Source organism: Antedon bifida, chromosome 8, assembly GCF_963402885.1.
Source record: "Antedon bifida chromosome 8, ecAntBifi1.1, whole genome shotgun sequence".
NCBI lineage: Eukaryota > Metazoa > Echinodermata > Crinoidea > Comatulida > Antedonidae > Antedon > Antedon bifida.
The window spans coordinates 13,162,006-13,185,519 of NC_136233.1; the positions used below are offsets into that span (position 1 = coordinate 13,162,006).

Below are 23,514 nucleotides of genomic sequence, written 5' to 3' on the forward strand. Positions count from 1 at the left end.
ATGTCTCAGAGAGTGATGAGAATCAGCTCAAAGATCTCTCTTGAGACATTATTATATACTTCGTCCAGGAACCGGTATGTCTACAATATTGGAAGAGCGTGAGCAAGTAAAGAGGCAAGACATTTTAATTAAATCTAAAGAGGTACACGACTTGAAAACTGTCGGCAAGTCCGTCACAAAGGAAAACAGTGTTTATTTCCAATAATGGTGTCTCAGATCAATGGAATGGAACATCATACACAGATGGAGCGACTGGAAATCCAACCCTGTAAACTCACAACTACAATCTACTTTTATATTATTTTAGGCGTCAGTGCTACCATGGCAACCAACAGCCAATAAATCCAAAGATTGTGCTTCCGGAATCTCTTGATAGCGATTCCGCCCGATAACACGAAAGCTATACCGAGTGCAAATTTGCAAAAGCCCTTTTTACCCACATGTTTGAAAAATACACTATATATTTGAAATAAAACTATGTTTTAATATTGGTGCCATATACGATAATTGTATTTTATATCCCTGGAATGTTTTTGTGAACTCTTTTCTTCGTATTTTTAAAAATTGTACCATGAAAGCCTAGTGGTATAACGGTAGGGTAAAAGTTTGAATCACAGTTGGAACTTGTTTTACTGACAGAATTTTCAACTTTAATTTAAATATTCGTTTGTACACAAAGTTAACCCGCACTTCCCCATGCTTTGATCCTCCTTTGTTTGCTTTGTTTATCTCAGTCAGCCAGGTGATGAATTTACTTCATTTACCTTCTAGTATTATATTTATATTCAGATATTAAATTAAAATAACATATAAAAATAAAATCAAAGAAAAATGAAAATAATAAATAAACTATTAAAAATATAAGCTTGTTTTATTATATCCAAGTTGAAATACATCCAGTATATTTATATCTGTTAATCAATAAATAATGAGGTAGACTGCATTGTAAACATGATTCCATATAACTAATGTTTTTGTTTTCTTTTTTTTAATTGTGTCGTATCTATCCAGTGTATGAATGGGATTCTTCAACTGCTTTTACAGCTTCTGTTACTGCCTCCTCTTTTGTTTCTCTTTCTTTTACTTTGTCTACAGCTTCAGCTACTACTGCCTTTTCTATTAGGTTATGTACATATTCTACTACTGCTACCTCCATTTCTCTTTCTGCTACCTTTTCTAAATCTATACCTGCTTCCTTTACTTCTCTTTCTGTTTCCAATGGTACTACTTCTGGTTCTACATTTTCCACCTTTTCATTTCCTAAAAATTACAATTAATAACAACATTTGTATATGGCAATAATATGTATTACCTTTATAATGCATTAAATTAATGAATCATTTCGACTAGACCTACATGTTCATGTATTACCTTTAGTATCATTTCTAGTTTAAAAGGTAAAACCCCACAAAATAGTTAAAGAATTTATCTTACCATACAGACCAGGAATAATGTTTACTTCCTCATTAGGTGTTGCCAGAATTTTAGCTAGTGTGTTCTCCACAAGATTTGATGTCATTTGTTCAATTTCTGTTTCCAATTCACCTGCATCAACGTCATTGCATTCTGGAGTGAGGATGGCAACATCTGCTGCTGTTTCAGTGAGTATTGCAACTCTGGTGGCCTCTTCTACTGCTACTACTGGAGTAAGGGCATCTACTTGGGAGATTGGGTCTTCTGCAATTTCATTGATATCATCATTGGCTGGTTTATCTGCTGTATGAATTGCCGAGCTAACTGGAGAGATAATGATGGCACCCTTTTCTCTGACAATAACTACGTTTTTACAACTACCAAGACGTTTTGGTTTTGTTGACATGTCATCCTTGCTGGCTTTCTTGCAGTAAGGTACTGTAATATATAAGACAGGGTTTATATGGTATCAAAAGGCTGATTTAATCGCTATTCAAAGTGTTCGTGGTGATTCAATGTGTCACCATGGGCAATCATTTGAAGATTTATGCATACACTCCAAATTGATGTTTTGAATTCGTTTATTTTAACCAATAAATTTCCTATTAATTTGTTTATGTTCTTTATCTCCCAACTATCTCCTAATTATCTCCCATATGTTTGACTTCTTATTAAAAAAATATTCTAAACTCAAACTTAATTGTAAAGTTTTAAAAAACGTAAATAAGATTCATACAAACCTGTGGGAACCTTTTCGGCCGATTTGTCTGTCTGGGTCGATGAGTTAACCGGAGAGATAATGATGGCACCCTTTTCTTTTACAATAAATACGTTTTTACAACTACCAAGGCGTTTACGTTTTAGTTTTGCTGACGTGTCACTTTTGTTGGATGTTGTAAAATTAGGTACTGAATTATAATAATATTAATAATGAACAAAATAAAGCAACAATGTAAATAGAATATACACATGTGTATTGAAATTATTATTAGTCGCGTGGACGCGACTCTATAGTTCACTATGTCGGTCGGTCGGTCTGTCTGTCGGTCTGTCTGTCGGTCCGGTATCACTATGCATTGTAGCACGCGACTTAATGGCTGTTAGCCTTATTATTCATAGTTCAGTTATTTAATCAGTATATTAAAAATACAAAACAAATTATCTTAGGCCTAGCTAGCTATTATTAGATAGTCCAACATTTTAATTTACCTGATGCAGAGGTTTTGAGACCAGCAAAAGATTCAATGTTACCGTGAGGAACTCCAAACATCTCCTGTAATATGTCTGTGAAGTTGGTTACTAGTTCCTAGTTCCTAGTTCCTTATTCAAATTCAATTAAAGGGACATTCACAAATATTAAAAAAAAACAGATTTTAATACGTAATAACTGTCTAATTGAGTTGATATTGCACCAACATGTTAGCCTTGACCTCCTCTACTTCTTCCGGTCAAAGTTTAATAACATTTTATGCATTTACGCCCTCTACGGCGAATAAGTAACTAGCTTTTACGAACGTTATAACACTTGACCTGCTTAATTTTTTCAAAATATTTTGGTATGAATCGATCACCCTTGACCTACTCTACCATTTGCCACTCCAGTTCCGCGAACTTTTTTGCGTCTACGCCCTCTACGGCGAATAAGTAACTGGCTTTACGAACGTTATAACACTTGACCTACTTAATTTTTTCAAAATATTTTGATATGGATCGATCACCCTTGACCTACTCTACCATTTGCCACCCCAGTTCCGCGAACTTTTTTGCATCTTCGCCCTCTACGGCGAATAAGTAACTGGCTTTACGAACGTTATAACACTTGACCTGCTTAATTTTTTCAAAATATTTTGGTATGAATCGATCACCCTTGACCTACTCTACCTTTTGCCACTCCAGTTCCGCGAACTTTTTTGCGTCTACGCCCTCTACGGCGAATAAGTAACTGGCTTTACGAACGTTATAACACTTGACCTACTTAATTTTTTCAAAATGTTTTGGTATGGATCGATCAACCTTGACCTACTTTACCATTTGCCACCCCAGTTCCGCGAACTTTTTTGCATCTTCGCCCTCTACGGCGAATAAGTAACTGGCTTTACGAACGTTATAACACTTGACCTGCTTAATTTTTTCAAAATATTTTGGTATGAATCGATCACCCTTGACCTACTCTACCATTTGCCACTCCAGTTCCGCGAACTTTTTTTGCGTCTACGCCCTCTACGGCGAATAAGTAACTGGCTTTACGAACGTTATAACACTTGACCTACTTAATTTTTTCAAAATGTTTTGGTATGGATCGATCAACCTTGACCTACTTTACCATTTGCCACCCCAGTTCCGCGAACTTTTTTGCATCTTCGCCCTCTACGGCGAATAAGTAACTGGCTTTACGAACGTTATAACACTTGACTTACTTAATTTTTTTTTAATAGTTTGGTATGAATCGATCACCCTTGACCTACTCTACCATTTGCCACCCAGTTCCGCGAACTTTTTTTGCGTCTACGCCCTCTACGGCGAATAAGTAACTGGCTTTTACGAACGTTATAACACTTGACCTACTTAATTTTTTCCAAATAGTTTTTGCATCGACGCCCTCTACGGCGAATAATTAATTTGTTATGGGTAGATGACCCTTGACTACTTTACCATTTGCCAAACTAGTTCCGCGAACTTATACCTATGTCCTTTTACGGCGAATTCATTTTAGTTTTGTTTTGACTTGTTACGATTCTAGAAGATAATTTCTGAAGCAAACACAAATACAACAGTTTGGTTAAAAACGATAACCACAAGTTTTATTCATTAACACTTTTCAACACAAGTAGAACATGACTACCTGAAATTAAAACAGCATTTAAAGTAGGCTCTATCGTAGTATATAAACTAAGAACTAATAAATAACTTCTTACGTCAACATGTGACGACACACTGCATAGTCATTCAATACCACCCCACTTCAATAAATGTTATGCCGGGCTAATTTTTCGCGTAATTGCAACAGTTGCAATCGATCCCAATGTAATATCTTTTTAAACTTGCTTACAGTACCCATTTTATAAAAGCGCACAAACCAAATCTGAACTTAAATGTCATTACAGCAACTGTTACTTAAAAACAGTTTACACTACCTTATAACAGCAAAATTAACATATTATTCATTAATACTGTTACCGTTAATATTAAAAAGCGCACAATATTCATTGAGTGATAATAGTCGTTTAAACACAATATACAGTAATAATTTCTTTCAAAACTGTCAAAAGCAATTTTTTTTCCCATTGCATTTTGTTTCCTAGGTAATATGATGTAGGAAGATAATTGTATCTAAATGTTAAGCATCACATTAAGTTGTTTAAATGGTGTTCTTACGCATATCGTTTATGGCATAAATGTCTTTTATTATAAAATCTATAAATTACTAAATGTTTTACCACTGTAGACCTAGAATGTTTGAACAAATCTCTGAATTAAAAATCACCCACATAGGCCTACAATGACATCATCTTACAGTACCCATCTATAAGCGCACAAAAAAAACAAAGCTGAACTAATTTTTTTTTTTTTCAAATGTCATTACAGCAACTGTTACTTAAAAACAGTTTACACTACCTTATAACAGCAAAATTAACATATTCATTAATACTGTTACTGTTAATATTTAAAAGCGCACAATATTCATTGAGTGATAATAGTCGTTTAAACACAATATACAGTAATATTTTTAAAACTATATTTGTAGTACCCGTCTATATCTCACAAACTAAACAATTGGGTGAAATAGCCACTAATGTGGATTTTTTAAATTTCATGATATCAACTGTTACCTGAAACATATTCATTAATCATCCTTTATTAATTAACAATTCAAGCGCACATTAGTCCTTGAGTGATAATAGTCGTTTTAAACACAATACAAACAATATTTTTTAAACTATACTTTCTACAGTACCCGTCTATAGCGCACAAAAATAAATGTTGAAATAATGTTTTTAAAAAATACCTGAAAACGGTTTAGGCTAATAGACTTTATAATATCAAAATTAAGATATTCATTAATAATCCTTTAACCATTAATATTGCCAATTAAAAAGCACATATTCTTCCATGAGGTATAAAAGTTGTAAAGAGAATACAACAATTTTGATCGAAAATAATTTTTTTAACTAAGTTGTTTTACCTAATACATTACCCATTATAGTGTACAAAGAAAACAATTATGTGAAATAATGTTATTCATACCAAATTAATTTGAAAAAATTAAGTAGGTCAAGTGTTATAACGTTCGTAAAAGCCAGTTACTTATTCGCCGTAGAAGGCGTAGACGCAAAAAAGTTCGCGGAACTGGGGTGGCAAATGGTAGAGTAGGTAAAGGGTGATCGATTCATACCAAAATATTTTGAAAAAATTAAGTAGGTCAAGTGTTATAGCGTTCGTAAAAGCCAGTTACTTATTCGCCGTTGAGGGCGTAGACGCAAAAAAGTTCGCGGAACTGGGGTGGCAAATGGTAGAGTAGGTCAAGGGTGATCGATCCATACCAAAATATTTTGAAAAAATTAAGTAGGTCAAGTGTTATAACGTTCGTAAAGCCAGTTACTTATTCGCCGTAGAGGGCGTAGATGCAAAAAAGTTCGCGGAACTGGGGTGGCAAATGGTAAAGTAGGTCAAGGGTGATCGATTCATACCAAAATATTTTGAAAAAAATATATAGGTCAAGTGTTATAACGTTCGTAAAAGCCAGTTACTTATTCGCCGCTGAGGGCGTAGACGCAAAAAAGTTCGCGGAACTGGGGTGGAAAATGATAGAAAAGGTCAAGGGTGATCGATCTATACCAAAATATTTTGAAAAAATTAAGTAGGTCAAGTGTTATAACGTTCGTAAAGCCAGTTACTTATTCGTCGTAGAGGGCGTAGATGCCAAAAAGTTCGCGGAACTGGGGTGGCAAATGGTAAAGTAGGTCAAGGGTGATCGATTCATACCAAAACATTTTGAAAAAATTAAGTAGGTCAGGTGTTATAACGTTTGTAAAGCCAGTTACTTATTCGCCGTAGAGGGCGTAGACGCAAAAAAGTTCGCGGAACTGGGGTAGCAATTGGTAGAGTAGGTCAAGGGTGATCGATCCATACCAAAATATTTTGAAAAAATTAAGTAGGTCAAGTGTTATAACGTTCGTAAAGCCAGTTACTTATTCGCCGTAGAGGGCGTAGACGCAAAAAAGTTCGCGGAACTGGGGTGGCAAATGGTAGAGTAGGTCAAGGGTGATCGATCCATACCAAAATATTTTGAAAAAAGGAAGTAGGTCAAGTATTATAACGTTCGTAAAAGCTAGTTACTTATTCGCCGTAGAGGGTGTAAATGCATAAAATGTTATTGAACTTTGACCGGAAGAAGTAGAGGAGGTTAAGGCTAACATGTTGATGCAATAACAAATCAATTAGACAGTTATTACGTATTAAAATCTGTTTTTAAAAATATTTGTGACTGTCCCTTTAATTGAATTTGAATAAGGAACTAGGAACTAGGAACTAGTAACCAACTTCACAGACATTCCTGTAATATGAGTCAAAACAAGTTAAAAATTTAAATGATAGACAATGCCCTTTAGCTTAACATAGACTAAGCTTACAGTGTATCCTTGAGGCTAGCCTAACTAGCTACACTCCCTATCCTATGAGGATGTAGACCTTGCTAGCAGCTATCCCGGCGCCAGTGGGCCGGGTCCCCCACCTAGACACACTCTCATCCTAAATGCCTGGCCTAAAATTAAAATACATTGGATAAACTCACATCCAGTCTTTGTTTTTCTTCAGTTGTTCGAGCGATCAATACCTGTTGTACTGATTCATATTCACCAACTTTCTTTGGCAATGGTAAAACTAAAAATATACAAACAATGTTACATTTAATAATAATAATATACACACTCTGTACCAATGATTTTACGTCGATCATCATTGGCTACAAGTTATGTGTTTCAGAACTATCTCCACCAAAGAAAAACCAAGTTTGTTTATTGGTTGTTTCGATTCGTCTATTTCAACCAATAGAATTTCACAATTCCATGACGTTGGCATGTTTCAGCTTTATTTTCAGATCATGTCGTTCCGCGCCAGAGTAGTGCGCATACGCGCGCAGACTTTACTTTAATATGTGCGCGTGGTAAGTAACTAGGCAGATTTAAATCTCTATAGTTACATATCAAAACAATTCCCTCCTAGGAGTGTCCGAGTGCGATATTTCCATAATAATAATTTATGAAAAACTCCTTATAAACCGTCTTTAATATTTCAATCATACCTAAATAAGTAATTAATAAATGAAATGAACATCTATAAAATAAACTTGTTATAAAATGTCTAGAGTTGGGTTGGTTAAGTTAGGCCTACTTTTTTTAATTTAATTTTTTTTTTAAATAACAAAATGTTATTAGGCCAAATATTAATTAGAACTAGAACTCCTTTAATATTAAAATAATACTTTATTAATCAGGCCTACATCAACATTATGACGTCTCTTCATCTGTATCTAGATCTAGGCCTACAAAGTTTATTTCTAATATTCTTACCTTTGTTGTTTATTCGTGGAAACTTAGGCAATCGTATTGTTGCACCACAAAATAAGATAGGCATAATGCGTTATTTTAAATATATAATAAATATAATAGGCCTAGTAATAATGTTTGATAAAATCAATCGGAATATTTTTGAAAGAAACTAAGCACAGAAAACTGAGTAAAGGAGATGATGTCTCTTCACCGTGTTGTCGGAGCTAGCGCTTGTTGTATACTGAAGTTTTTGGTTGTGTACACAGACTTTATTCCGCGCAACAATTGTGACGTCATACGTGTCATTATGACAATCAAATATGAATTAATATATTTTGCGTCACTCATAGGTGTCCTCTTTCTAGAAGATTGTTTTATAAGGAACATTTCAAATGATTTAAATTGATTGCGATTTATTTACCGATCATTATAAATATATTTGTTTTAACGAATACATTTCAGATAAGTATATTATTTAAATCAAAGCACAAAACAAAATCAGAAATTAAGAAAGAAAAAAAAATTGTTGTGTCTTGCGAGTAACATTAGGTATTAATGCTCACGTTGGAAATGACATTTAAAAAAATAATAAAAACAGTAAATTTTCTAAAATAAACATTGTTTGTATTTAGTATTTTGTTTCTCTCATGTTTTTTAAACTGTTAACATAACAGTTATTTACTTGGCAAAAATTAGATCGAATAAAAAAAAACAGTTACCTGATAAAGTTGCACTATGAAAAAAAGTCAAAAGTCAGTCTGGAAGAAGACAATGAGTTTTCCATGTTGTGCTATGTATTTTCTGTAAACCGCTTTGATCAAATTGGAAATAATTAAAAATCTGTATAGGCCTACATGTCAATTCGAAACTTCTTACTGTAGCAAGCTTCTATGTTGACGATACATATAAATGAATAACAAACAAAATATCAAAAAACATGAAACAAATTTGGGTAAGCAAAACGTGGTTTCAGAAATGCAGACACAATTTACGGTTGAATCGCTCGCTCGAACTAGGCCTAACTTATGTTTGATGTTAAAAGTACGTAAAAACGGTTCCTATAGTAGCATTTCTTGGATCTAATTAGCTTGATGATTTTATTTTGTGCTATTTGTGGTGAAGGATGAATAATTCAAAATGAATTTCTCCACACGGATGGAATTTAAATCCAAGAGAAACTTAATTCGCATGTCGCCCTCTTTCCTTTTCATTGACGAATAGACGCTACACCATCCGTCGTCTAGTTTAAAACTTTAAAAGAAAAAAAACTAGGCCTAGGCCTAGCTTAAAAAAGGTTTGAAATAGCTTACCAATCTCAATTTCTTTTCCGACTAGGTTACCGTTAGATATGCTAGAGGCGGACATACTACTTATGTCTGGACCTAGTAGGCTATAAAATAATAATATAAATAGCTAGGCTGGGCCTTTCTAAATATGGTCTAGGCTAGGCCTAGCCTAGCTAGGCTAGCCTGACCCTGCTGCCTGGCCTGGGCCCTTTGACCCTGGCAGCCTGGCCTAGCTAACCTAATATCCTATCTAGGCCTACTATCTATCGGCGCCCTACTAGGCCTACTATCTAATCTAGCCCAGCTTAACTACCTAGTAAGGCCTCTATCTAGCCAGCTAGGCTACTAAAAAGTAACCAACAAGGCCTAGACCTATTTGAAATTGAGGCATTTATTCAAAGCGAGGCGGTAAAATAAATACCGGTATAACTAGTAACTAGCTAGAATAAGATGGTTTAGTGCAGTACATTGATTTTAATGACCACCAGGCCAGTTATCGCTTGCACTCTGCCTAGCTAGCCTATCTAGTTGTCTGTGGTATGTACAAATGGATGCACATCATTCATAATGTTGGGTATACATACGGTACATTCATACAGTAATGAAAACAATTTTATTTCCCCAGATGGATGAAATAGATGAATCGGATATTCACTTATGCCTTAAATGCAATAGTCACATCAACGGACTTGAAAATTACATTAAACACAGAAAAAATCAATGCAAAAAGCAGCCTATTGTATCAAGTTCAACAACTCAATCTACTGATGATGCTTCAGCAGAACCAACACCAGATGTGCTATTGCAGTTGCCTTTACAGCAGCCTACGTCGTTGGAAGATTCAAAGGGTGATTCAAATTGTGGAGATAATATCAAGGAATCCACAAGTGAAAAGTTATTGCTTGGCATTGACGAGAACAAAATAACTGATGATGTTACAGAGTGTACTGGAGATGTTGTAAAAGAGAAGTCTGCTGGCACTACAAGAAGGAAGATTCTAGCTATAGAACTAAAAAAATGTTTTAAAGAAGGAAAACAGACTAGTGATGAGCCTGAAAACGTTGCTACTGATTACGATTACAGTCGATACCTGGAAGACAAGTTACTTGGTAATATTGATACACCTTTTAGACAAAGACGTACAGAAAAGGATATATCAACTAAAAAAGAAAGCGGTTTCATAAAAGATGATAATGATGATGATAATGTATGTGAAGATGACAATAGTGATTGGTGTGAAACCAGAAAGAGAAGATATAGGAAAAAAAAATCTGGGAACAAAGTTATGAAAAAAAACAAGAGAGAATCATGTAAAATTAACGGTAATAATATCAAGGAGAAAAATTGTAAAGGAAAACAAAAGAAAATTGCTGACCAAAGTGAAAGTGTCAATAATGAAAAACAAAGTACTGAAAAAAGTGATGTGACGGAAACAGAACCAAAATTGAAAGAACCAAATTCAAAGTTCAAAACTTGGACATGCCCAATTTGTGAGAAAGTCATTCGTGCAAGTTCTGAGCGTGTGCACATGCGCATTCACTCTGGTGACAAGCCTTTTAAATGTCACATGTGTGCGTATTCTTGTGTTACACAGTCAGACATGCGCATCCATATGAAGCGTCATCTTGGCATCAAGGATTTTAAATGCTCCGAGTGCGATTATGCAGCGTCAAAGCATAGTCTGTTACGCAAACATGTTCAGCGTCACAGGCGAGAGAAAGGACTGGAAGAATTGCAATACCAATGTGAAGAATGCGGTAAAAAGTATGTCAGTTTGGACGGACTGAGACTCCACATTAAATCAGTGCATGAAAATAATAAACCATTCGTTTGCACGTATGACAATTGCAAATATGCTGCAGTCAGTAATAGTGAACTCGAGATACATATTCGTACACACACTAAAGAAAAACCGTTCCTTTGCACACAGTGTGGCTACAAGGCTGGGAATAAGAATCGGTTACGACGGCATATGATAACTCATTCGGATGAGACACCGTTCAAATGTGACTTTCCGGAGTGCACTTTTGTAGGAAAAACAGCGTATCGTGTACGAAGGCATAAAAAACAGCACGATCCTGTAAATCGTTTGTGTTGTCCGTATTGTTCGTACACGACGTTCTACCTTGGGAATCTGCGTAAACATATAAAAAATACCGCCAAACACAAGGACACCAAAGTTTATCTATGCGACGTCTGTAAAGTATTCAACACAGATGTTTATAAGGATTTGATAGAACATTATTTGGAAGTGCACAAAGAAGATGTCGATGTGACGGTGCATTCGGGTGGAGCGAACCTGGGTCAGTTCAACCAATCACGCAAGCAGGATGAAACAGTTGAGGGTACAATTCTCATTATTCCTGAAGAATCTATTGTAATTGATAAAAATGTCGAGTTTACAACAACGTGAAAAAAAAAAAATGTAAATAATATCAAATTAAAAAACATTAAATTTTTAATGAACTCGCAAGATACCCTTATAAGGTATTATATGTATTGTTAGCTAACTCAACAAGTTTAAACACAATGCTTTCACTTGCTATTTGGCCATCGTGTATATATAAACGCTATGTAAAAAAAAATGTAAGTGCAGATACATAAGATATAGGGTGTAATCTTACACAGGCTTGTTATGATACTAAAACGCTTTTTCACACATTTATTTCAAGACAACAGTAATGTTACAATGTGTGTACGTGTGAACCGGGTATTAATTACATTCTCGAATTCCTGGTAACTTTACTTTAATGTGCTGAAATGACCATAAAAGTATCATTTATGTATTTAAACAAAACAAAATCATGGATTTTACAACATTAACATATCTGAGTTATTCATGCATTTAAGTATTAAGACACGAAACAATAAATGGTATTACAGTATTTGTATCGATGCCATTCGATTGTGTAAACGATCATTAACAACGTGTAAGGGGGTTTATAGAGTGACCTACATATTGTGATTATGAACAATAACACAAAAAATAGTCTGGATTGCCGGCGACAGTATCACTTATTTTGGTGATAATTAAGACCTAATTTCAATCAATTTTGGAGGAACGTCTAGTAGAAGTATTCGAAGACATTTAACATGAATTGAAATGCTTGAGCGTGAGCAGTTTATCCGATAATTCAGAACATGATTAATGGAAAAAAAATATTAAAAACGATATGATGTTACAAGTCATGTCCGATGCCGTAATAATAATGGTTGCATAATAGAAAAACTAGACCAGGTGAATACCGTTTTGTATTTGATCTCGCATTGTTAATAGGACTTTAAGAATCGCTGTTTGGTTTCTATTTTAATGACAAAGAAGAAAGTCAATTGATACTAAAACCAATCCCATTTATCAAACAGCGTAGGCCTAGGTCATTCATTTACAGCATACTGGTATAACATATCGTACAATATTCTTTAATCCATGATGTAATTTAGGCACATTAGACATACCTGTACATGGTAAGTACATGGTGGTGTTACGACACCCAAATTATTTGTCACCGTATCTAAGTATAGAAAATAGACACAGGAAGACACCATAAATGCGTGTGCGTGTACCTGTGTTTATATTAAGCACCCGTGTGCTGGTACGAATAGGGAATTAGTTAGGCCTACCTTAAATAAGTTTATAGTCTAACACATAACAGGCAGGAACATATTGCCAATCAATGTAGGCCTATATTGTGAAGAGCATTAGGTAATAGCATACATTCACAGTAGGTATATGGAGGAAACGGAGAGACAAACCAATGCTTTTTTTTCAGGGATCCGTTTCAGTTTCGACTTCATTTTCTTGACAGCAGAAATTAATCAGATGAGATTACTTCATTGCCAGGATTTTGTTTTATGAATTAGGCCTAATACATTAATTATGATAATGTTCATGTTCCGTAGGATACCATGAGATAAACTATCTAACTATCACTGTAGGTCTATTTAGCAAGATGCCTAAATCAAGACCCAACAGCCATCATGACAACCGGCAGTCACCAGCGACAGTATATTTACCATCGACGCCTTCAAACGGCCATAGACCTACATCATCTTCTTCCCAACGAGATAACATGTACATTCGCAGATCAACTTTAAAATTCGAAGATGGTGACGGCGAAGATAGAGAGGAGGTTTTGATGTGGTAAGTTGCGTAGGCGGTGTTATTAAGGAAAGGTAGGGCCCGGTATAATGTCTGACCGGTTGAAAAACATATTTGTTCAATACTAAAGCCACTACATAATGTGTATATTACTATTTACAAATACAAATTGTTGATTATAAAATGCAGCTATGTGTATATATCTTTATTTTAATAAACGTATTCAGATCATTCCTATATACACACCCCCGGCGTTACATAGACATGTCCGTAAACATTTCGCCAAAACAAAAATGGTAGTGTAATAAGTCAATCTGTCTATATTACATTTTGGACACTCTAATTAACGGAACACCTTGTTTGGTCCCGAAGGTGTCCCTGTAAGAGGAGTTCTCTTTTTATATACATAAACTTGTTTTCATTATTTTAAGGGATGATGATCTACCCTACACAGAAGCATTCACAAGCGAGATCGTTCCGTATGGAATCAAAGCGAGTGAATTTGAACCAGACAATGTACATTTTAAACAACATTTTAATCAGAAAGATCTCATGAATGAAAAAGTGTAAGTGTTGGTCATTGATAAAATGATGTTCTTACTCGTTTCAACAAATAAAAATATATCTAAAACCAATACCATTTGTTACAAATTATTACCAGATATACCAACACCATCGTCAATGATTATAATATTACCAGCACCATCCGCACTGACTGATATCCACCAATAACCCCAGCATAGACAATCGTATACAAACACAATATTGTCACCAACTTTAACATCTTCACTAATATCGTCATCACCAATACAAATACAACATCGTCACACACATCTCTATCGTTGCCTAATTAATAAGTATCACAAAAACAGTTCATTGTATTCATAGGGATGCATGGACAAATTTAGCAGAGGAGGCAAAGACACATATGAAACGCAAACAAAAAGACAGTGTAAGCAAGCACGACATTAACAAAGAAGAAAATGATTTAGAAGAAGCCGCAAATAAAGTTGAAATAGACATTACAGACACGGAGGAATCAAACGTTGCAATAGCTAAAAGCACAGTTGCAAATCGACAAGATGAATCGTGTATGTCCCGTTTATGTTGCGCTGATTTTAAACACGATGACGGTGTTAAATGTTGCAAGGTACAAACGGGACTCCCACTACCATATTTCATTGTGATATTAATATTAGGTCTTCTTATATTTCCAGTGACGTTTTTCATTGCCTTTGTATTTTTTGTAATTTGCTGCCCTACTCTGAAATTGGTCAAGGCTTGTCGGAGTAAAGACACTCAGTCTCGACGTTAAGTCATTATTTAGTCTATTTATAATAGTAAAATACGAAACATTGAACACTTAAAAAGTATTCTTTGTGAATATTTTTTAAAAAATTAGCTTGCCGATTACAAAAATATAATACAGTATATAAGTTGGACAAGCTCAGTTGTAAATAGTGTACGAAGTGCAGTACAGTATAACACTATTAGGAATGTATAAAGTTACAAACATACAGTGAATAAGTTGCAACTTGTGCGAAAATTAGGTAGGAACAGTGTTGCATATTTACGATATATTTATACGATAAAATATTCTACTGTTCTAAGAGTTGAATAGTCGGTAGCTGTCCCTACTCTCACTCCATACCATCAATCTATCGCATATTAGGTAATAGTATTTAACGATCTTCGAGGCCAATTGGTAGAAGTTCTCCGGGTGCTAACAGTCCCCTCAAAACCGGCTTCACTTTGTCATTTGGTTTGCCCAGGTAAGTTATCTTAAATTGTTGTGTTATCTGTAAAACAAAGAATAATTATTTACCATATTGGAATAAGTTCATTCCTATACTTCAAGTTATGCTATGATTTAATATTGACAATACTATATTGTGGTCACCAAACAATCGTTTACTTATACTTCTTGCTTCATTGTTTTGAATAACTTGACGTTGGTAGGCCCTTACCAACAGACTTCGACGAGTAATAAACACTTGTTGTGTACTGTAGTGTATACGTAATACAGTAATGACGTTAAGCGGTAACTAGTTCTATAGCGAGTTAAGCCTCAACATGTCATTTATATATATATATACAAATATTTTAACTTTAATTTATCCCAGCATCAACATTTTCCGACATGCTTATAAAGTGTTTAAGTAAAATGAAAAGTTTACCCGAATTAATGCTAGGTGGAGTTCCAGCTCGGCAACACGCCTGCCAATACACATTCTGGTGCCAAATCCAAATGGTACCGAAGCAAACGTTGACGCTTTCGTACCCTCACCTCTTTTCCAGCGGTCTGGTATAAATCTGTCAGGTTCTGGAAATATTTTCTCATCGTGACCAAGTACATATTGTAACGAACCAATGATAGTCTACAAACGCAAAGTACAGTAGATGTAATAGCATCCATTAGGGTAATCTTTATTGTGTTTTCAACAACATGTATAAACATTTGTTGCTGGTTTCCATCAGTTCATGCGTGTAACTTTTGGTGTCAATACGAGTTCAGGTTTAGGGATTATAAATAGTAACTTCCAGCACCTAATTACAATTGCGGCCCACAGATACTTTTCAAACAACACACTACAGGTAACCGGAAAGCACTAATAAAATAGTGTACTGTATTGTTACCATATTGGTCCTATACAAGGACCAAACAAATTGTCCTAAGAAAATGTCTAGATAAATTCAATGATTATGAAAATATCAAGAGTAAGTTAAGAGAAAATTGTAATAAATGAACACATTAATAATAAAATGATTTAATCTTTTGCTAAACATTTAACAGATCTTTTATTGCGGAATCTCTGGTCCATAGAAAGTAAAAATTACATAGTAAATTAAATAAAATAAACAAGACTAATTACTACTACTCAGGATGACATTCCACCTTATTATAATTATTATTTTGCTATATTTTGTTGGATATAGTAGATGTATCACGATAATAATGAAATAAAATACAAAACAAATTATGTAAAGTCTAAAAAATTAATATATTCTGATTCGTTGTTATTATAATAATAGTGCGTAATAATAACAAATATGATAAGCTAAATATAGAAATACCAGACATGTCAGCATACAAGGAGACTTATAGAAAACACTGGTGTATGGAAAATCATCCCACTTGGTAAGCAAGCATAAAGCAGACACAAATGTATTGTATTGACCAATTTTGCTACCAGACCGAACTTCACAGAACAATAGTATGCTCACAAGCAGGTATAATAATTTATACCTCCATCACAATAGCAACACCCAATTATAATGCGTGTATTGTGTATTTTGTGATTTTACTTTTTTTTTCTATAGGCCTACTTGTTGAGTCTATGCATACTTAGTAACAAGATAAACAAAACGTATATAAACTATCATTTTTTCAAAGATAATAATATTTAAGAACAAGACAGTCTATTAATTAATGGAATTAACAGTAACACGAATTGTAAAAATGTTTGTTATTTTATCAAATTATATTTATATTTTTATATATTTTTTTGTTCTATTATCAGGAACCCGTGTAAGAACAACGTTTTTATGGTGTACGAGCTTTTATAGTTTTTATACAATTGTATAATATATTTTCGTGAATAATAGAGATTTTGATTGATATTTAAATAGAACTTACGTTCTTTGGAATTTCGTAGCCACCAATAACAACATCATCTTCGAAAATTCTATTATTAGCACTAACAACTGGATACATTCTAAGAAAAAAGACATTTCGGAAGTTATCAACAACGTCGAATTGCTTTATGTACACAATGTGGAGGTTGTATACATGTCGGAAATGTGGATTACATGTACAATGATAGTCTTTAACAATCAATTTGCTTACGTTTGTTCGTAGTAAGCGAGAAAACCTGTAACGGATATTCACACCCCAGTGGCTAGAACTAGCTAAACAATTATGAGTTTTACTTGGAAGAAGCATGTACTGTATGAAAATAATTTCCATCATGCTTGGAAGTTAATCGGATGATCGCACACTCGTATGTTACGTTACAACAGGTTATTACAAAGTGCGTCAACTTTATTACAAAGGGCGACGGTTTGTGGAGCCGTGAAATGTGCAAAAAGTCACATTTGTGCAAACAACAACATTTGTGCAAACATTTTACCTTCAAATGTGCAAACAACCACATTTGTGCAAACATTTTACCTTCAAATGTGCAAATCTGTTAAAATTCATTAACCGCAAATGTGCAAACATCTTGCCGTTAAATGTAAAAACGGTCAGTTTTGACGTTAAATGTGCAAAAGGTATTCTACAAATGTGCAAATCATTTATTCAGTCAAATTCCTATTACATTTTATATTTTTGGTTCGTAGGTCTTTCAGAGTAGAAATAACAATAGGAAAAAGAGTATAATAAATTTAAAATGCTCAATATCATAATAACTAATTATACTGTTGTATTTTATTATGATCAAAGGCTTTAACCCGTCTAAGTAAAATTCAAGTCGACCCTAAGTCAACTCGCCCACAAGTCAACTCGCCCTGAAGTCAACTCGGCCTCGCGTTAACTAGGCCACCTTAAAGTATGAAACGCAAAATGTGCAAATGAATGGGACAAAATAAGTCTAATGAACAGAAGAAAATAATAAAAACGAAGTACGCATGTTATAGGGATGAATATTAGAATGAATGTGAATGTAGTTGACCGATTAGTTTTTGGCCGAGTTGACTTGGGGCCGACTTGAATTTAGCCGAGGCGATTTAGAGCCTTTGATTATAATAAAATACAACAGTATAATTAGTTATGATATTGAACATTTTAAATTTATTATACTCTTTTTCCTATTGTTATTTCTACTCTGAAAGACCTACGAACCAAAAATATAAAATGGAATAGGAGTTTGGTTGAAGAAATGCTTTGCACATTTGTAGAATACCTTTTGCACATTTAACGTCAAAACTGATCGTTTTTACATTTAACGGCGTGATGTTTGCACATTTGCGGGTTATGAATTTTAACAGATTTGCACATTTAAAGGTAAAATGTTTGCACAAATGTGGTTGTTTGCACATTTGAAGGTAAAATGTTTACACAAATGTGGTTGTTTGCACAAATGTTACTTTTTGCACATTTCACGGCTCCACACGGTTATTACAATACAATATGCGACAACTGTATTACCATGGACCTATAATTTATATTAGGTCCATTGTATTACCATGGAGAAATAAGTTACTTCTAACTTATTTCTCCATGGTATTACAGAGAGCGACAGGATATTACAAAGTGCGACAACTTTATTAGAAAGATAAATAATCTCCATGGTATAAAACAACATCATAATAGTACAGTATAAACAAGTTGTTGCATTCAAAACAAGCAATCGGAAATAGATCAAAGAAATAGATAAGCCGATATCCTTAATACAAATGGTATACCACTAACCTTAACGTCTCTTTAATGATGTTTTTGACAATTGGTAAATTATTTATGTCTTTAGCAGATGCAATGTGATGACGTCCAATTGCTGACGTCACTTCATCATGTAATTGCTCCTGTATATCCAGGTTCCTACTCAACTCATACATTGCCCAGGCTAACGTATTCGATGTCTGTATTTTAAAGAAAACAATAAATATGAATAACCAAAAAGTAAGTAAACATATTTTCCATAGGCCTACATTCTGTTCTTTAAAATACGGTACGTTTATACGTATTTCGTAAAAAATTGTATTTAAATAATAATGACACTATATAATAACAATGATACTATACGGAATTATTATTATTATTATTATCATTGGCCAAAGATGAGGACACTTATCTCACTGAGATCTTGAAATATAACAAAAGGCTTGATTTGTTTGTTTGTTTTTTTTTAAGAAGAAAACAATCATCAGGAAAATTGCAAAAATGTCCATGAAAACGTCACATACACACAAAGTTTGACATAAACTGAACAAGCCGTCAAATTGTGAATCAATCTACAGTACGTGCATGGTAGACATATTCATGGACCAATCCTGAAATGCCTAAGCCAATTTTGGCCTAATGCTCTTGGAATATGGTAAAAATTGAAAAAAATATTACTACATATTACCGTGTCAACACCGGCGAGTAAAAGTTCACACATATTTGCATATATTTCTTGATCCGTCATCTTATCACTTGCTAGAATTCGAGTGATTAGACCTTTCGTCTGCGAAATTTCTTCTTCAGAGAGGTTTTTGAGGTATTCCACTCTCTTATCCATCGTTTCTTTTGCTGAAGCAACACACGTACGTATTATAATTACTACTGATTTATTTCTTAAGATATTATTCGTAATATAATTGTTTTCGTTCTAAAATGTCATCAATAATTATTATCAAAAATCTTTCACATAGGGACTTGTGATCGTAGTAGTGATAATCGTCATCATCATCATCCATCATCACAATTCATCATCAATCATCATCATCGCATTCATAATTCATCATCGTCATCATTCATCATCGTCGTCATCATTCATCATCGTCATCATCCATCATCATCATCCATCCACTATCGTTCGTAATCCGTCATCCATCATCCTCTATCATCTATCAACATCAACGTCATCGTCAATAACCATTATCAGTGATTTTGATTCAACATCATCATCATCTTTACAAGGTATAACATTAGCACAGCGCATCCAATCATATATCTCACCATATTTAAATATGTAGTCCCACGCTTCAACGTGTGTCCTCCATGGTTTCAGATTGTACTTCCGAAATAATTTTGGTGAAGCAACGAACATGATCTGACCAGAATCAAACATCTTATGAACAGATTTGATGAACTGTTGTGGTTCATCAGCTATCTGATTCTCCAAACAGCCCATCCGGGTCTCGAATAGTATCATAAATACAGCTTTGATAAAAATTAAATATTTATTTATTTTTTATTCAGGCCTCTACAGTACTACAAAGACTGTTCTACAAACGAGCCATGGGTTAAGTATTAAAATATAATGGAAATAATAATAGTTTGTAGAACATTTACTTTAACACAAAAAAAGAAAATGGAGGAGTAAAATCATTGGACGAATACGAATACAAACATGAACATTGTGCAAGTTACATAATGACGTCACACATACTTTCCATTGACCACTTATAAAGCTCATTGGTCATATCTGGAATTCGGCCGTTTTCATTGGTCTTGTCACGAATGTATCGGAGTCTTGATACCATATCAGTGATGATGTCATTCACAATGCTTTGATAATTATCCACTTGTAATGGTGGAAGCAAAAGCTTGCTGATAACACGACGGATTTCATGCCAACCTTTGCCTTCTCTGGAGAAGAAACAAAAACACATATGGAAATTGTACAATGATTATCGGGTTCACAAAATCGATGGTGGTGAAGGTGAACGACGTATTATAAGCTGCATCGCCATCTCCATCGGGCGTGGTGGTGTTCGATTATGCGACGACCTAAGCGAGGACATATGACGTCATTTATGGAGGTACTTCGAATACGTTTGGTGGAAATTGTGTCCAAATAAAATGGTGGGTTTTTTCCTAGGTTCAAATCACGTGACGATCTTGGATTATGTTATCACATACGCGCACATTATTTGACGCTTTGGGACGGTCCTCGCGAAAAAAACGATTTTACAGAGTTGGACGACGACTGGGACATGACGTAATTCATAATCCAAGGTCCTTGATCATCGAAAATTGAAAGCTTCGTAGGATCATGGACCTATAAATTAGAATGTATAGGTCCATGGTAGGATGATGATAGACGACGTTGTTGTAACATAAATATAACCAATCTCCCGCCTCACAATATACCGGTACTCCTCAATGCCACCGTCACACAATCATCATAAACACATGGGGATAAGACTAATTATGCAGAATTCAATAAAAAACATGAATATTATAATATACTATTACTAAAACTGGGATGAGGGTTCAGTGTTTTTATCGGAAATATTTAACCAAATATGTGTCGTTCAGCAATGATGATTCTTTGAATAAAAGTAATGATCATTCTTTGAATAAACACTAACATTACGAAAGTCACTTCCTACTAAGAATACTTAACTCATAAAAGGAACGATCTGCTCATGACCCATGAACTAGTAATCTACCGGCCTAGAAGACTAAACTGTAAACAGATGTAGGCGCATTAAATCTAGATGAAGCCAACTACTTTTCGATATTTGTTATGTAAAACGGCAGCGGGTGTTGAAAGGAGGAAGGGGGATGGTACTCCAAATGGGAGAGAAATTAGGCTTACCACATTGTTTTGAAAGAAATGATTTATATATAATATAATCAAAGAAGAGAATAATATAATAACTAGGTATGTAACAAACGTTTGATTAAAAAAATTTATCCAAATCTTACAATGTAATAAGAGCATTTTCCTTATTCCTGTATTCCCTGTATTCTTTCCAAGGTTTCATGTCGATTCTTTTAGGGTACTTGTTCTCGTTCCTGTACATAGCTTCGATCAATTCTGGGTCGGCTAGGTTCACAATGCGCAGTGTGCCGATATTCTCCTTCCAGATCGGCCCATATTTCCGAGTTAAATCTATCTATAATAAAAATGAATACACTACAAAAAGTCCTTTCATTCTTTTAATTCTAATAATAATTACTGGAAACCTTTGGAATCAAATCCACCTAATATTACTGGCTAAGATATTAGATTATTGTGGGGATGAACTTATAGCACACCTGTACAACGCGATCATTTATTCATATCTTTATATCATATTTATTTTTCTTATTAAGCAATTTTTAATTGTGTAATATGCACCCGACAATAAAAGGTTTGATTCTCGTTATTAGATTATTTGTTTTAACTTTTAAATTTGTTTTAATCAATGCTCGGCAAATTTCAATTTTGTAAGCACAAATTTCCCTAATCGTTAATTTTAATCATTTTCATTAGTTTTTAATAGATTTTCTATGATCTTACTATAGTAGGCCCTACTGGTAATAATACCATATGGGTATCAGTGGGCTAGTATATCCAAAATACGAAACTCACCTGGTTCATAAATATGTTGCCAAGGCCTCCGTTCAGCAAATAATATGGAAGAGTTCCCAGGAAAGGCCAGCCTTTTGGACCCGGAATTTGTTCATAGCTTTGTACATTAGTATCGACATTTAATTTCCCGTTCACTCTACCTTGTTCAACTAAAACATTTGTCGAATTACAGCAGTAAATCACCGAGTGTATTTTTCGCCGAGTGAGGAATGCCCGACGCGTTGCCATGTTGAATTCCGATGTGTTTTTATTACCTTGACCAATATCAAAGCCAGTACGACAATCTCTGCTGTAGTATTCGTATACCTTGAGGAAAAACGATCAAGTTACTCTAACATTACTGTATTTTATTACGGTATTAAACTGGCTGCGTTCCCTGCATAGGACTAATAGGCCTAGATGATTAACACAATACGGTAGTATATACGTTAACAATACATCCTCATCTGTACGAGGCCTACTATGTGTTGTCAATTTAAGTATCGTCTTACCGTCCTGGTTCAATGACCTCTCGGTTGCACAGTTATAATCCACATGAGGTGCTTTTTTTTAGTTCCGTCCGTTGTAAAATATTATTAAAATATTCGTTTCTAGGAAATGATATATATAATAGTTTACCTATAATATATCTATTCGTGGTTACTTCTGCTGTCTGTGCTGCTGATTTTCGTTCTTAAAATGTTTGTTTCACATAGGCCTACCTGTTCTTCAGCAGTCATAAATCGTCATATACTCAACTCGCTATAGTTTTTAGAATAAACAATAAGTACAGATATAGAATTTATAATGAAAAGTAAAAGTATACCGCGGTTTATTTAATACTAAATGCATACACCTTTGAGAACAGAGATGATGTAACGAATGAACTAGATGTGTATTGTTGGTTGTATACTAAGTCTACCTATAACTCAAAGCTTCAGAGAGGGCAGCGTCACATCAGCTGGTGATAGAAGGGGTAGTCGCGATACGTTTGAAAAACAGTCCTATACTACTCGTACCTATATAATGTACAATAATGTATACTTTTAACAATGCTTTTATAACACGGAGATATTTATTACAGAAAAATAAAAACATCAAAATATATAAAACAGGAGGCAACCAAAGATTGAAAACTTCTATCTCAAATTACAAAGTTAAAAGGCAATAAAAGTTATTTA

At 34.3% G+C, this 23,514-nt stretch overlaps 4 protein-coding genes and 1 non-coding gene across 8 annotated transcripts; 2 read left to right on the forward strand and 3 right to left on the reverse strand.

Moving 5' to 3' along the window:
- Positions 1–303: 303 nt before the first annotated feature.
- LOC144851187 (U11 spliceosomal RNA) lies at positions 304–434 on the reverse strand. Its single transcript, XR_013614159.1, has one exon. It is a non-coding gene; the product is annotated as a U11 spliceosomal RNA (small nuclear RNA).
- Positions 435–939: 505 nt separating this feature from the next.
- LOC144850977 (uncharacterized) lies at positions 940–8,046 on the reverse strand. The gene is made up of 6 exons (XM_078708500.1): positions 7,983–8,046; positions 7,205–7,293; positions 2,623–2,686; positions 2,154–2,321; positions 1,435–1,851; positions 940–1,260 (listed from the first exon to the last, which is right to left on the reverse strand). The coding sequence occupies exons 1-6, from the start codon at positions 8,044–8,046 to the stop codon at positions 1,004–1,006; spliced, it is 1,059 nt and encodes a 352-aa protein (XP_078564626.1). The 3' UTR covers positions 940–1,003.
- A 1,137-nt stretch (positions 8,047–9,183) lies between these two features.
- On the forward strand, positions 9,184–12,109 carry LOC144850948 (uncharacterized). Its single transcript, XM_078708467.1, has 2 exons — positions 9,184–9,255; positions 9,873–12,109. Exon 2 carries the CDS (start codon positions 9,873–9,875, stop codon positions 11,658–11,660), a length of 1,788 nt encoding a protein of 595 aa, XP_078564593.1. The 5' UTR covers positions 9,184–9,255; the 3' UTR covers positions 11,661–12,109.
- A 506-nt stretch (positions 12,110–12,615) lies between these two features.
- Positions 12,616–14,749, forward strand: LOC144850950 (uncharacterized). The gene is made up of 4 exons (XM_078708473.1): positions 12,616–12,712; positions 13,184–13,388; positions 13,778–13,912; positions 14,235–14,749. The coding sequence occupies exons 2-4, from the start codon at positions 13,198–13,200 to the stop codon at positions 14,659–14,661; spliced, it is 753 nt and encodes a 250-aa protein (XP_078564599.1). The 5' UTR covers positions 12,616–12,712; positions 13,184–13,197; the 3' UTR covers positions 14,662–14,749.
- LOC144850949 (cytochrome P450 27C1-like) lies at positions 13,537–23,200 on the reverse strand. Of its 4 annotated transcripts, none has more exons than XM_078708471.1 (10): positions 22,973–23,200; positions 22,355–22,660; positions 21,706–21,896; positions 20,441–20,640; positions 20,008–20,211; positions 19,415–19,578; positions 18,760–18,926; positions 16,984–17,062; positions 15,524–15,724; positions 13,537–15,145 (listed from the first exon to the last, which is right to left on the reverse strand). In XM_078708471.1, exons 2-10 carry the CDS (start codon positions 22,580–22,582, stop codon positions 15,029–15,031), a joined length of 1,551 nt encoding a protein of 516 aa, XP_078564597.1. In that variant the 5' UTR covers positions 22,583–22,660; positions 22,973–23,200; the 3' UTR covers positions 13,537–15,028. The 4 variants fall into 4 exon arrangements, with proteins under 4 accessions (XP_078564597.1, XP_078564596.1, XP_078564598.1 ...); XM_078708470.1 differs by having other exon boundaries at positions 22,846–23,200; XM_078708472.1 differs by lacking the exon at positions 22,973–23,200 and having other exon boundaries at positions 13,537–14,663; positions 14,998–15,145; positions 22,355–22,805.
- Between the last annotated feature and the right edge of the window lie 314 nt (positions 23,201–23,514).